Source organism: Vigna umbellata, chromosome 7 (assembly GCF_029865625.1).
Source record: "Vigna umbellata cultivar VRB3 chromosome 7, Vumbellata_1.0, whole genome shotgun sequence".
Lineage (NCBI taxonomy): Eukaryota > Viridiplantae > Streptophyta > Magnoliopsida > Fabales > Fabaceae > Vigna > Vigna umbellata.
The window spans coordinates 31,269,940-31,286,516 of NC_142171.1; the positions used below are offsets into that span (position 1 = coordinate 31,269,940).

General features: G+C 31.3%; 1 protein-coding gene across 1 annotated transcript; it reads right to left on the bottom strand.

Moving 5' to 3' along the window:
* Positions 1-6,483: 6,483 nt before the first annotated feature.
* LOC124848770 (DCD domain-containing protein NRP-A-like) lies at positions 6,484-8,743 on the bottom strand. Its single transcript, XM_047326553.2, has 5 exons — positions 7,970-8,743; positions 7,654-7,754; positions 7,429-7,512; positions 7,012-7,122; positions 6,484-6,795 (listed from the first exon to the last, which is right to left on the bottom strand). The coding sequence occupies exons 1-5, from the start codon at positions 8,664-8,666 to the stop codon at positions 6,724-6,726; spliced, it is 1,065 nt and encodes a 354-aa protein (XP_047182509.2). The 5' UTR covers positions 8,667-8,743; the 3' UTR covers positions 6,484-6,723.
* Positions 8,744-16,577: the final 7,834 nt, after the last annotated feature.

Sequence of the window (16,577 nt, forward strand, 5' to 3'; positions counted from 1 at the left end):
TACCTCATCAATTTAAATATTTTTAATTATATTTTTATTAAAAAATTTATTACATTCAGTTTATACATCTTTATATTTTTAATTAAACTGTTTTTATCATATTACAAAAAGGAACGAAATTATTGATGAATACAATTTATCACTAATAATAAAATTTTGACAAAATAAAATTTTCTACTATTGCAAAAATATTTCTTAATAAATTTTATCAATGGTTACCGTAAATATATTAATAATTACAGACAATTATAATTCGTCAAAATAATTGTTGCGATTTGATTTCTTTCTTATTTTCTTTCTCTTTTTTGTTCTTCATTATTCTTCTCTTCCTCTCTCTCTGCCTTCCTTTATTTCAACTTTGGTTTCAATTCTTCTTTCTCCACCACCATTTCATTCTTTTTCTCCTTTTTCTGGTGTTAAAATCATAATTAATCGAATTTAGTAGAAAATTTGATGTCATTTTATTGATAGATTTTAAAAAATTAACTCTCAACTAGTTTTATTGATAAAATTTATTAATTGATTTTATTATAAATTGATCAAACTCCAAAAATAAATGACAAGATTAGTGGCAAAAATTATTAATAAATTACTAAAATATCTAACTACTAAAAATTTTAAATTATGGATGAAAATATCTATTATAATAAAAATTCTAAAATTTGTTGATAAAATTTTTTTCAATCCAATAAATTTTTATACGTTAATAAAATTTTCACTAGTACACTCAAGGGATATGATCTCGGTTATTTTTAGTTATAGACACCGGTTCCATAACCGAGGCATATACAGACAAGGTAAAAAGTCTACCTCTTTTTGTCTCGGTTGTGAGCCAAGTCGAAAAACGATAGGATTTTGCCTCGGTTTCTGCTGAACCGAGTCAATATCTCGGATTCTACTGCCTCGCTTGAGACCTAAACCGAGGCAGTATAGTGATTTTCGATTTTCCAGAAAATGTTTCAGGAAGTTGCCTGTTGAAAGCAGAAAGCACTGAAGCAGAAAGCACAGAAAATGTTTCTCACGGTCTACTGCAATCCAAAATTGCAGACCCAACTAAGCTCAATCTTGTGCATGAGGCAGTAGAGGCTTATATGCCTCGGTCCTTCCTACCAACCGATGCAATATACCCCTTCCACCTCGGGTTTCTCTTAACCGCGTCAAAAATCGCGTCAGAAACCGCTAATTAGGCACCGGTTGCCTTCACAACCGAAGTGATAGCTCTTTTTGGCACCGGTCTAGTCTGAACCGAGGCCTATAAAGTCTCGTTAATAATGAAACTGCCACCGTGTCTGAATAGACAGCAGTTTAGTGTAAAGAGAGATCTATTGTGCGAGTTTAAAAACACATTTTGTACTAGTATTTATCAGTAAATACCTTTCTTAATGTATCTAAGTTCCAATAGAAAAAGATACTAATATATATATATATATATATATATTATAATATAATATAATATAATATAATACTAAAGTATTTCTTATCAGGATTATTTTTCAAGTATTTTATTGTCTTATTGAAGGAATGTTAGATGAGAATAATTAAGAAAACTACATCTCTTGATTAGATAATTAAAAGGAAAAGAATATATATTATACAATGAGTGTGCTTAAGTTATATATAAAAGTATTTTTTTTCCTATTAAAAACAATTAGATAAGGAATTTGTATGAATGTCGTTATGTATCATCTATATCTATAATTTGCATTAACAATTGATTATTTTGTTACACTTTAACAATTAAATTTGTTAAACATTTGTAATTTTTATGCGTTAACTATTTCTAATTTTATAGTTTGGTTTTACTTTTTTAATTTAAAATCAACTTAAGAACTTCTAACTCGCTTATGAACTTAATTTTCCAAAAATAATCAATAACCAATAAAATATAATTACTTATATATAATGCTTTTTCTTGTTTATTTTACTACTTCTGAGAAAGCCATGCTCTTATATTCAACTAATTCAAACTTTCAATTATTTTTTAGGAAAAATATAAATGCACTCTATCTATATACGTGGAAGGTAAAAAGAGATAAGAATTAAAAATAGATTTAATTGGAACTAATTATAATACATGCAATATTTTTTTTGTAAAACTCATGTTAAACGTATTTTAATCTCTTAACTATTCTAATATTTGAGATATATCATTTCACATATCAGCTATATTAGACATCTCTATACCTACAAGTAATAATAACTGCAATATTTGTGATCTTTCTTTATAAATTTAGATGCGAAAATCTGGAAGGATTATTGGATAATTCTAAACCACAGTTCATCCATACTCCATAAATATTTAAGTAAAATATAGTTTATCAAACGATTGTTTAGTTTATTTATGCAAGAAATTTTATATATAATTTACTTAGTCTACGAAGAGATGTGGTCCAAATCTTTGATCAAACCAGAGAAAGATGCTTCCTCTTCAATTCATGCAATTGTTAGGTTGAAAGCAATGCTAGGTCATCCCATTACACTTGCTTGATGTAACAGTTTTGCCTAACTAAAAAATCAACATTTAACACTAGTACAAAAATAGCGTATAACGTCACACGTTTAACGTCCAATCATTGAATAAACATTTTTGTAAATAAATGCAATTATTAAACGTCGTTTAGAATTGTAATTTGACGTAAAATGATATAAAACGTCGAATGTTCCAGCTTTAAACGTCAAAAGGTTAGTGAATTCAATAAAAATTTGAGCGGGAGATCGAAAATTCATTCATTTTATCTTAGCGCGCGACACCCTCTTCTCTTCTCAAACTTTTCTCGAACGAAGTTTGATGACCATCATATGTAATCTTTCTTTCATTTGATACAAATGCATTTTATGTATGATTTTCGTTTGTTTTGACCGATTATTTTCGTGCTTTTGTTCTTCATAGGCACATTCTACTTTCTTTGTCATCAGTGACGACACTTTATTCTAACGAACCCATCTTTTGAAGGTTAGTTTTCGTTTTCGTTTTGAAGAACTTATTTGTTGAACTTGTTTGTTATTTTTTTTTTGAACTTGTTTGTTGTTGTTTGTTTGAACTTGTTTGTTGTTGTTGTTCAATTGAACTTGTTTGTTGTTGATTATTGTTGTTTATTGTTGATACTACGTTCATAGTTCTTGTTTTATAAAATATCAAAAACTGAAATTTGTTGTTTTCCTACTTTTTCAGTCTCGTAGAGCTGTAAAAAAGGATCACAATTAATTAAAAAAAACACAAAAAAATTGATTAACGTCCTATGTTAACAAAATTCGATGTTAAGTTAACGTCGTATATTGACAAAATTCGACGTTAATTTAACGTCAAATTTTTTAAATTTGACGTCAATTTAACGTCTCCTTATATGACATCATTCGCGAATTCGCCATTAAAAGCCCAAAATATTCGATATTGTACGTGATTTTTGTACTAGTGTAAATAAACTTCACTTCGCCAAGACATCAAAGTGTAAGAAGTTTGATATTTTCATAAACAACTACTAATTTGATTTTTTAACATTTACACTAGTGCAAAATAAGACGGTTAAAAAGAGTAGTGACAAAAGAATAAAAGAAACTTCATGACCACAATTATTAAAAGTTTAGGGGATGGGAAACGACAATGGTTATACTGGGAATCGTCGTTGAAAAACCCAATAATATTTTAAGGACTATGATATGTTAAGAGCTTTGTTTAACAACTTCCTTTTTAGTGTACAATTTTTTAGTATGGGAAGTTGTTGTATTTAAAACGAAATTGTAACTAAAAGTTTTATGAGAGAAGCGTTGAGACAAAAGTAAATAATAAATGCACAACTAATTTTATATTGGTTCACTCCAACTAAGTTATGTCTTGTCTCCTTTATCCTTAGAGGGTTCCACTATAATCTTCAACAAGATTACAGCTGAGTATTCTCAACACTTCTGGTATCCCTAGGCACTCTTGGTATCACCCAACACGCTACCTAGTTGAGTTCATCCACTTATAGTTGTGCAGTATTCTTGACCACTCCTGATATCCTTAGCGAATAACTGCTGTTACCCTAGACTGGTTGAGTTTCACTATGCCTGGTACTAGAAAATTCTAGTATCCTCTAATACGTTACTTAAACTTCGTTAACTTGTACGAATTTCACAAGTGTTTTAATTCTCTTCATAATTGCAATCAGCTTTTCCTTACAAGTCGTTAGACGATTACTCTCATAGAGAAGATATGTGTTCAATACAATACAGTCTATAGACTGGTTAGGTGTTTCTTTCTTTTCTCTTTTCTCTCTTTTTACAATAGTAAGCAAATATTACAATGAAACTTGAGAGTATTTCTTGACTTTTCTTTTTCTCTTCTCTCATATTCTCTTTCAGTTTGATCTTTTTTGTGCTTTAATCTAAACGCTTTTCGTAGGATTGATATTTACGATGTAAGTTATCGTCTTTATTCTTCCTTTGAATGATCTTCTATTTAAAGACTTTTTTTTCAAAAGATATCCGTTAGATTGAGCTCTTAGTCTTGAATCTTGTGTCTTCTCTATCTTGCGGTGAAATAGTCGTTGGTTAAAATCAACATATCAAAGAAGATTTGCTTTTTCAGTACTTTGCTCGAAATAAGTTGTACTATCTTTCAGACACGTTTTGCCTTTAGTATGTTAACTACATAGAATAATTACATAATATTTGTTTTAATTACATAAACTCATAAACATAATTTCTTGTGTAAGTATCTTTTTCTTTTAAATTTGAACAACCCAACTCTAAAATAAAATTTATTGATAAACAACATGCATAATGCAATTAACAACCCATGCTCTAACAATCCTAAAATTAACCACAAAATTATGTTCCTTTGATTTTGATTCAAATCTTAAAATTCATATATATATATATATATGGGTTTGCTAACGCGCGTACGCCTGTTCTTCAGTTGGTACATTTTAGCAATATGTACCGGGTTTTAGTAGACAAAAATATCCTTATATATCATGGATTCTATGTTTTAAGGTTAAGGGTATTTTAATAATTTTCATTCTCAAAACTAAAAAAAAAAAAGAAACCCTCAAACCCTTACTCACCTCTCTCATTCCTCTCAACCCTTTCTCTTTCATCTTTCTCACTCCAATCTTTTCTCTGTCATCCCTTTGCCCCAATTGAAAAAATCAAAAACACTTGTCGTTAAACAATCTTACAAAAAAATGATTTTATAATGAGTTTTCATCTTATAATTTTTGTCTTATCTAATTTTATCCAATTTTTACAAGCATAAAGGAATTGGTAATTGACCTGAAAAAAAATCAGAAATACTCACTGTTAAACAATTTCTTACAAAAAATAATTTTATAATGAGTTTTTATTTTATAATTTTTGTCTTTATCTAATTTTATCTAATTTTCACAAACATAATGACATCAAAGGAATTGGTAATTGACATGAAAAAAAATCAGAAACACTCGTTGTTAAACAATTTCTTACAAAAAAAATGACTTTATAATGAGTTTTCATTTTATAATTTTTGTCGTATATAATTTTATCTATTTTTTACAAGGATAATGACATCCAAAAGAATTGGTAATTGGCTTGGAGGGTTTTTTTAGAGATGTAGATTCAACATATGCAGATGATGAAATTAGAGAGGTTAATGAAGATGGTGAAATTGAAGAGATCTTGAATGAATATTTGCCTCAAGGTGAATATGTCAATGACTCAACTCTTTACAAAGGCAAATTGTTTAAAAACAAGTGTTTCTGATTTTTTTTTTCAATTGGAGCTACAGTAGGGATGACAGAGAAAAGGTTGGAATGAGAGAGATGAAAGAGAAAGGATTGAAAGGAATGAGAGAACTGAGTAAGGCTTTGGGGGTTTTTTTTTTTTTTAAGTTTTGAGAATGAAAATTATTAAAATACCCTTAACCTTAAAACTTAGAATCCATGATATATAAAGATATTTTTGTCTACTAAAATCCGGTACACATTGCTAAAATGTACCAACTGAAAAACAGGCGTACGCGCGTTAGCAAACCCCATATATATATATATATATATATATATATATATATATATATATATATATATATATATATATATATATATATATATATATATATATATATATATATATATATATATATATATATATATATATATTTATCATCATGAAACCCTGTTTCTTTTAATTTCTTATTCAACATCATGGAATGTGGTTAGCATTTTCCATAAATTAAATCTCCTCTGCAAATGGAACATTTAAATCAGTGCCTCACATTCACCATTTATTAACTTGATGCTTAATGCAGTAGTTAATCATTTGGAATAAAAAAAATTCATGTTGAAGCTTCATTGTGTGTAAAAACTCATGAACCTATTAAGGACAGTTACAGTTCTCCAAAAAAGATTAGTTTATGACTAATTAAAAGTAAACAGTCATTACTTACTTAAGTAGAGTTTCATATCAGCAATTAGTGCATAAGTTTAGAACATGCAGACCTTTCCTTCAAGTTGTAATTTTTCATAATAATAACCACAAGCAAAAGTTAGTTCATTTTTATTGTGTACTTTTTATGTGATGTTCATATACTCCCATAACAACAAAAATGGGCAGCAACCAGGCATATCAGCCTCTATACAAATAGCCCCTATACTTGCAACACATAATAAATATATAGTGGCTGAATTCATTGTCTTAAAGATTCTAATGAGTCCAAGATTTCATTGTTCGTGTAATTTCTCTTCTTTATAATCTGTATTGTCCACCCTTCTATGCAGGAATGGCCTTGAAAACATCATCGAAACTGTTCTGGTCTGCAAATATGTCCAGGAGAGACAGTGCCTGAAATAGTTAAGAAAAATACAATTTAGTTTACCATACACACATTTTAAGCAGCATAAGTAAATACATGTCTGTGTCAGATCAAGTCAAATACGGATTTATAATCCACATTCAAATTGAGCTTATTTTGAACATTTTTCATGTTCGAAAGGCACATCTCAGAACTTAAATGTTAAACTAAACACATTAATATATCTTCAAGAAATTGATGCTTACCTCAGGCACACTCAGCTCAAGACGAAACTTAGGACCATCATAGTGATGAAGAATTGGTCTGAAGGAATCCTCCTCCAGTGGCTCACAAACTTTCCTAGTAATCACTTGAACCTGTAAACATCATGTATGGAAAATTCGTAAGAGTTAGTAAAACCAAGTAATACAATTAGAGTTTAATTACTACTTTCAGCACTGTGAGCTGAGCAGAAATCATCTTTAAATCACTTTTCAATAAGATAATTGTTGTGAAACTCAATAAACTTACATGGATAACAAACCCTACACATTGGTTAAATGATCTGTAAGACTTTACTTTTACATTTAGAGTATGTTCTAATTAAACTTATGTAATCATTGTCAGCATAAGTTGTGTATATATTATACAATTAATTAGATTGGAGATTAGATGATAAATACCTGAGCAGGGAAACGAGATTCACCAGGGCACTTCTTGTCCTCCCAAGCTGTTGGATCAATATTGGTTCCTCCAAAACCTGAAGCCTGAACAAAGCCCAAAAAACAGTTATTATTGTTGTCACTAACACGGCTGCTATTAGTAAAAGTGATGGCCTAATTCATTACTTGATTTCCAAAAAATTGAAGTGAAGCCACAAACTAAAGAAGGAAAGTATACACACATACCTCGAAGATACCGTGGAGTTGGTGAGTGGAGTAGTTATACAGAAAAAGGGGCAACCCTGGAGTTATTGTTCTAACTGAATCTCTATATCGTGGAGGCAGACCTGCAAAGCACAAAAGAAAAGAATACGATCAACAAAACCATTTAGAATCACAAAGGAAGAAGAGACAGCAACAAATGATTTATTTGATTTGGGGTGAAAAGACTGTCTTTCTCTAATAAAATTATTATTGATATCTCAGTCAATTCCTCACAAGATTTACAGAAACAGAAGATTTGTTAAAGAGAGGAAAAGTGAAAAGGAGAGAGGGGACTCACCAAAGAGCTGTCTTTTGAGATTCTCTGCCATGGTATCGTTGTTGCAAACAAAGATGTAGCCTCCGATGGTTTCATTCTTAGGCAGAGACTCTGCTGGTGGCAGTGTTTTGAATTTTTTCTCAGAAGCAGTCTTAGTGGCATCGTTACTAGTGTTGTTGTCTCCGTACTTTTTGTTGTTATTGTTGGTGTTGTTGCTGTTTTTCTTTAAACTTTTGGGTGTGTGAAACTGATCTTCAGCCTTAAAGAATGTTTTGTAGCCCTTGAGATTCGTGTTGAGATGGTGGTTGTTGTTGTTAAGGTTAAGATAAGGAGAAGGTGGGGTGTTGGAATAGATTCCCTTGTTGAAGCCTCCGAGAGTGTTGTTGTTAAGATTAGGATAAGAGGAGGTGGTGGTGTTGTTTGAATAGATTCCTCCCTTGTTGAAGCCTCCAACTCCAAGATTGTTGTTGTTTTGAGGCACAGAGAAAAGGGTTCCATTGGAACTGGTTATGTTCCACCCATCGTTCAAATCATGAGACTTTGAGGAGTTGTTGTTGATGAAATCAGTGCCACTCACATCAAAGTTTCTCCTCTGATCGGGCCTCTTGGAGCTGTAGCTGTTGCTCCAAATGGAAAAATCATTGAGAGACAGATTGGCCAAACCAGATTCAAGCCTCAACTGGTCACTGAATTTCCAGAAGTCATTGGTGTTGTCCATGGTCAAAGAGAGAAGAAAAGGAAGAATGAACAAGTGTTGTGTTGTTGTTGAGAGAGAGGAGATAATGGTTGAAGAAGAAGCCAGAAACTTGTTAAATAAAGATTGATGAAAGCTGTGAAATTTCCAGGAAAGTTAACAAATTGGGTGGGCCTTACTTTTTGCGCGTAATTGTCAAAAGGATGATTTTGATACAAGTAAACCGTGGGAACCAAATTTTATATAAAATGTTGAATTTTTTTTTCTTCTACAGTTTATTTTGTTTATAACTAATGATAAACTACGTTTTTTAATTAATTAGAAAAAAAAAATATATAACAGATAACCTAACTCTGAAGATTTTAGAATTATTTATAGTTAACTACCTAAAAGGAAAATGTATATGAAAATAAATTATTAGTAAAATTTTAGATATTAAATAATTTTAATTATTTATTTAAACACGATAAATGAACTGAGACATCATTGCAAGTGTTTAACATGTTCCGAGGACTTTTATACATACAGAATATGAAATATGTGTTGGAGAAAACATACTATAATTCAAACGATTATTTATTATCATTAATATATAGCGTATTTTTTTATGGCTGATATGATCAAAGCATATCAATTAATTTATTAAAATTATGTTAACAATTATTTAGGTAAAAGTAAAAAAGTAAAAAAAAATATATGAAAAAAATTGAAAGACCAATCTTATTATTAATTAATAGTTGTTATAGATGTAATAAAGAAAAGTTAATTTAATATAAAAAAATTAAATAATAGAATATAGTTTGTTTTATATTTAAAGTTGTCCTCACCCTCTGATTGGACTAGGACTGTAAAAGATGATTGGCCATACATAATGGACGTCTTTGACGAGCAAACATTTCTAAAATATCATTCTAAATCAAGATTAATGGTAAGTGTTATTTAATAGACAATGGATTAGGATTGGGTTCTGAACATGATTTCACTAATCCTAGTTTCATACAAAAAACTATAAATAAAGGTTAAATATAAGAAGGTAAGTGATTGCATTTATAATGAATTTAAGACTTTACTTTGACCCCTGATTGGATTAATTACTGACTTGAGCGTCAGAGTATCTTTTAAGAGGTATCCTTGAACTATTTGGAGCACGAGTAAAAAAAGGATTTTGACGAAGGCACACATAATTACCTAAGCTAACTTGGATCAAGGTGTGAAGACGTGTTTTGTGCGGATCCTCGATCCTGCACCCAAAACATTTTGGCATCCTGCACCCAAAACATTTTGGCACCCACCGTGGGGTCGAGTAATCCAGAAGACCCAATGGTGACCACGAGGAACATGTGGTGAAAGAATTTTAATCTAAACAAAGTTTTAATGATTTTCATATCCCTTATGGGTGGTGTATGATTTGTAGTATACACTTGATGAAATCACCTATATGAGTTTCAAGTGGGGTCGCTTGCATGAGATCTTGGCATGAATACCGGGTACGCACATGACCTAGTAAGCGCAACACAATGATAACAACAAGGATTGTGGGGTGTATTGTGATTGAGAAACCTATAACATATGTCAAATGTCTTTGGTTCATATAGTTTGCTATACCAATTACATTGTGTGTTATGTTTCTCAGTCTAAGGCTGGTTTATATAACTTGTTCTCTGATGATGCATTACATCCTATGAGACCCAGGATTTTGTTTGTTTAATTATTAGAATTATTTCGCTAAAAGTTTTCTTTCAACTTTCTTTTGCAATATGTGGAGGATTGTTGTAAGTTAGAATAATAATTATTGCAAAAAAAACATAATATTTTCGGTTAAAGAATGTTTTACCAACCTTCATTTTTTATCAACGTTAATTTTGCCAACATTCAAATTTTTTTAAAGTTAACTTTACAACATTAATTTTGCCAACATCAATTTTGTTTGCATCTTAAATTGATTCTTCCATAGCTACATAAATAGAGAGTTTTTCCTTCATTCCAAAACACATCAAAAATCAATTTTCTCTCATTCTCTTCTCTTGTTAAGTTTCATTCTTTTCTCTTTTCCTTTTCGAAAATATTATGGGTTTATTTTTTATACGCTTTTTAGAGATTCTGACTAGTTTTGGGATCCTCAAAAATATTTTGAAAGTTCTTGTTGTATCTAAGGAATTTACGAAAAACACCACTAATAAATCCTTAAAGACAATGAAACTACATGTGCCTCAGGAAATTCTTTCTAAATTAATAAATTTTTTTAAAAATTAATACAAAGTTAATTTTTTTTTCTAAAAAACCACGAATTAACATGTGGCAAACATGATTATTCTTCTGTTAACAATCTAGACAGTATCATGGAAACAAAGATAAAAAGGAATATTACTTACCAAATAGAAATCAAATTAAACATACGAAGAAAAACACAATATTGACTTAACACATTCACAATTCTTTTAAAATTAATAAATTTTTAAAAATTAATACAAAATTATTTTTTTTCTAAAAAACCACAAATTAACAGGTAACAAAACATGATTATTCTTCTATTAACAATTTTGATAGTATCATGAAAAAAAATAAAAAGAAATAGTACTTATCTAATATAAATCAAATTAAACATAAAAAGAAAATATCAACGGAAATAGAAACTAAAATAGTATTTAATTTTTATTTGTTTATAGCGAATCTCAATAGTTTTGCTTTGTGGATTGTTTCTTGGATGGGGAGTGTGGCTTAGCCTGAAAGAAAAAGAAATTAAGTTTGACGAGGCAAAGCGCGTTTAGAAAAGAAGACAAAGAGAGCGTTGTATGTGTGGTTTGATTTTTGTTATTTCTTAGGCTTTTCTAGAAGATGCAGTTGAGTTTCTGGGTGAACTCTGGTCCCACCTATGACTTTGAATGCAATAAAATTACTTTCTTATTTTTTCAGTTTATTTGTAAATTATATTTAACTTTTTCAAGTTAAATAGTGATTTTGTTTTTCTTTTATCAGCGATTATATGACGTTTATTTTTTTCGTACTTTTATTCTCCTGTTAAAACAAAATCTACAATTTTGAATCAATTTTTAATTTTGCATATGTATTTTCGTTTTAATTAATCAAAACGGTATTTCCAGTGAGTATTTTAGATTTAAGATTTGATTGGATCAGAACAAGATAAATACAATATACATCAAATTAAATATTATATTTATGAAATTTTAAAATGTGCCAACTAAAATTATAGAAAATAATAGCCCATTAAATTTATTATTGATTTACAATTTATTATTAACCTATTCAACTCATTTTTCTAGTTATTTTTAATTAAAATAAATAAAGTTTAATCTGATTGAAAAAATAACTTGTGATTATTTTGATATTAACTTTAGGATTAACATGTACTAGACTAAATGTATTGTTTAAGACTGAATAGATACCATTAGTCTAAAAATGACATCATTTCGTACAAATATTTTGGTTATAACAATAATATAGTTGACTTTCTAATACAAGATTAATATGGTTAGTCAAGATTAGATAAGCAACAAGGATTATTGAACACATCAAGTTAACAAACCCTTCAATCACTTAAAAAGGATTCTATCTAAGTCCATCCAAGAATAAACATACAAAAGTACTATGAATAGCATTGTTCATTAGGTAAGCATTATGTATTCAATCTAACATTTATTGCTTTTGTAAGTACATGCCTAATTTAAAAGTCAAAGTGTCTTTGTATGCATTTTGACCATTAACACCTTGGAGAACATGAAGAGAGACATTTCAGTCTTCGTAGTGGTTTAATTAGATATTTCTCGAATTGAGAAGAAGGAGAAGGTAGTTAAGAAGTGTTTCTTGTAAGAACATTTGAGAACCAATGTGGAACCGGTATAAGCATAATTTTGTAACTTATTAACAAAATTATGCTTAATAAAAAGTGTAACATCCCATTTTAATAGTATAATACTACCAAAAATGAAACGTTACATAGATGCTAAAAGAACAACTAGATAAAACAAACCTCGCACAAAGAAGATATCTACTTCTGTAGATTTATCTAACAACTCATTTGTTTCTTCCCCCACTTGTAGCTGGAATAACTGAAAAGGTGAATCCCTAAGCTCACACCATTAGGTGATCATCGCAAAAGAGAAACAACATACAAAGACAGACACAGAAAAGCAAGGGTAAGCTAGATACACAGGAAAACATACAATTTAATAGCATATAACATACACAATATAATTCAAGCAAAGTAACTGAATCAAACATCCTAGCATGTTATGTTCTAGACTAGACTCGTCCGGACTTAGAATGATTGCCGAGCTATGGCGGATCATGCACTCGTGGTGGCCTCTACTGCTTTGCAAAGTCATTGCCAATGGGTTTCACCCTACCACACTCATGAGGTTAGTCTGTTCCGGGCCTTGAGTCATACTGGAAGCCCCCAAGGCTAAGACCTTCTGCTACTCCTCACGACATGATTCAATCCTCTCTACTTGAGAATGAAAGACCATTGGAGTTTCAGGATAACCCTCAAGACTGAGCTCCTGCATTCATTCTAAACTACTTGGAATCTCACCAAGAGATTCTACACTGAAACTTACATTCACTCCTTTGAATCAGATACTTTTATTTGTAATTTCACTCATAATAATACTCAATTATTTACTGTCATATACCTTCAAACACACTTCACAATACATGTCACAATTAATTTAATTCAACTCAATACAAAGCAATAAAGAGTAAACTGTTTCAGACCTTTCGCTCCGCGCACCCAATTCGCAAGGCAAAACTAAGACTTTCTCGCACAACAACTTGTCTCGTTGTGCGAATTAACTCGCAGAGGTACCAGACCTCAACCTCTCGCATAGCGCCCCTGGTCGCTATGCGAAAGCCCAAACAAAGACCAACCATCCCAACCACTCGTTGTGCGCCCCTTTTCGCTATTCAAATAAAATTGACAATAGTCCCAGACCCCAACCAGGAGCATAACGCCCTAATTCGCCATGCGAACCACTGGACATAGAGCATCCCTCACCAACCATTCGCACAACACCCCAACTCGCTATGCAAATGCCCAAGCAAAGAGCAAACCTCTCAAGTCATTCGCACAGCGCACCAATTCGCTGTGCGAATGCCCTTGGCAGAGAGCATCTCTCCAGAGCAACTCCCTGTGCAAATCTGTTCGCACAACGAGTCTGCATAATCTGTAGAACGAAAATCTACATAATTATGCAACTCAAACCCCAATTACCAATTATATCTATTTTTCCCAACTTCTAACACTCCTAAATTGTATTATATGCCTAATTAGACTTGACTAAGTTATTCTAAACCTTCCTAACATCAATATAAAGTGTTTATGGATCAATTTCTACTCCAAAACATCAAATTTATCAACCTAAGGACCCAAATCACAATATACTACTTTGCAGAAGTTAACAAGTCACAATTAACTTACCAAAACTTTCCCAACAGACCAAATGAACTTTCCACTCCAATTTCTCATTTCCACTACCTCACTTTCTCTAATTACCAACTTAAACTAGTTTAGATTCCTTCAATTCTTACTTATTTAATTCCATAATTGATTTCCCACCTGCTATACAGTCTATAATGCCAAAATCATCATTCAATTCATATCACATTCAAATTTCATACAATTATACTCATAACACCCACAGTACAAACATTCATTTTAGCACCACAATCACATTTCAACTCAAAACTATATAATTCTAGCATACACTTCACATATGCATAGAATTATTCAATAAATGTAAACAAAAATCCAGCTTCCCTTACCTCAGATATATACAACCCATCTCTAGAAAACTCCAATCGATGCTTGCACCGCAATTAACTCTAGGAAACCCTAAAAATCACCAATTGGTGATAGAAAATCCATCTTAGTACCTAATTGAGCTAGAAATTGAAGAGGAGAATAACCAAATACATGCAACATAAATCGTTGCATGATCACAGCCCAAGAACGTACGGAGTAAAAAGGGAAAACGACTTACTGGCTCAAAACAAGAAATTGATCGGTAGAGATTGTTGCCCTTGACGCAAGGATCGTCTATGCACTTCTTGAAATAATGAAACTCATTTATAACAAAATTATTTATAATAAAACCGTTTAATATTAAAATAATCGAGTCTCAATATTTTTAGACTACCACTAGTTCTAAAATACCATTTTCTGGGGTTTCACAAAAAGCATTTAATGGTTACTATAAGACCATTGCAAACTTAGTGTATAAAAAAGATGTTGTGATGTGGTTAATTTATGTTAATAACAAAAGTTGTATGTTTTTCAAAAGTTATGTATAGTTCAATTGGTGAGAGCTTCTTATTGGGATAGGCAATCATGTGTTCAAATTCTGCAAGGTTAATAATTTTTTTTATACTTTAATTATGCTATTATTTTTCATGTGATGTATGTTTATGATTATATGTTTATTGTGCATGATTATAATAAAACAAGTCATGATAGCTTGATGGTTAAGTTGTTTGTTTGGCATTTAAAAAGAGGGAGTTCAAACCAATGTTAAGTGTAACGCTCCGACAACTTACAGGGAATATTGACTGCCCCCACACATTACCAGAAGGTCACCCATCCCTAAATTACTCCAGGCTAAGCATGCTTAATCATGGAGTTCTTATGAGCTAGGCTATCGAAAAGCAAATGCATTTGGTGATATGAGTAGCTAAATCAATCCCTTTAAGCTATCCTTCAACTGTACAGTCCCATACCTATACAGTCTCTAGATCCCTCTCATTCCGGTGTATGTTCAATTCCTCCATGTGCCCCTTCCATTGGAAGCCTGCTAGGAGCCGCTCCTTGTCAGTGCCCCTTGGACTTCGTGCCTCTTGCACCGGCGATCACTCCCCGCCCTCGTCAATGCTCGGGTGTCACATTAGGGACTCAGGAATGTTTTATTTTTTCTATGTAATGGCTATTTTTCTTTATGCACGAGAGAACTTAGGTGCTTTGAACCTAGACTAGAGTAGAGGCCAAACTTAAATAAGGAAATAGAGGATTATAATCCCTTAACATGCTAAATCATAAAGCTGAAATATCTGAAAAACACTAGAAGATGGGGGTGTTGAATAGTGCTATGGAACACGCTTTTTCGCAACCACTCTGATATAACACGTTGTCAAGCATGTAAAATATTCTTTCAAAGGCTTAGATATGCTCAACTTGAAATATAAGCTTTGTAAAGATCTGCGTGCTACTTAGAATAATTTCTATTGCACTGTTTGTAAGAACTTCCTTTAAAATTAAAGAATCGTTTAGCTTAAAAGTTCTTATATTTTCAAATATGAAGCTCAACTACAAGCTTTCTAAGATGATCGTTTACCAAAAAGAAGAGAGAATAACACAAGATATTTTATATTAGTTCGCTTCAACTCAGTTACATCAAGTCTCCTCCACAGAGGGTTCCACTATAATCTTTACCTGATTACAAATGAATATTAACACCACTCCTACTACTCAACTATCTCGTCGAGATTTTCTTTGAGTATTCGCACCACTCTTGGTACTCAGCATCCTGCCAAGATTTCCTTGAGTATTCACACCACTCCAGGTACTCAGCACCCCTCTAGGTACTCAGCACCTTGCTGAGATTTCCTTTAATATTTGAATCACTCCTGGTACTAGACTATCGCGCCTAAATTCCTTAACTCAAAAGAGTTCAATTGTAATTATTTTAATTCTCTTTAGAATTGGAATTAATGATTGCTTACAAGCTATTTAGACTAAATCTCTCCACGAGAGGGTATGGATACAATATAATATAGTAATGAGATTTGACGCTTAAGCTCGATAATATCTCTATCTCTTTTCTCTTCTCTTCTCTTTTCTTCAGCCCATATGTTTACACTTTGATACATAGATTTGTGTTTACTCTACTATATAACAGATATTTGTGCATTGATCTATATGTTATATAA

Excerpts from the sequence above, each read along its gene's own strand:
- LOC124848770 (XM_047326553.2), bottom strand. The coding sequence starts at position 8,666 with ATGGACAACACCAATGACTTCTGGAAATTCAGTGACCAGTTGAGGCTT. Across the intron at positions 7,755-7,969 it reads TCTCAAAAGACAGCTCTTTG|GTCTGCCTCCACGATATAGA; the intron begins GTGAGTCCCCTC and ends TGTGCTTTGCAG. Across the intron at positions 7,513-7,653 it reads AACTCCACGGTATCTTCGAG|GCTTCAGGTTTTGGAGGAAC; the intron begins GTATGTGTGTAT and ends GGCTTTGTTCAG.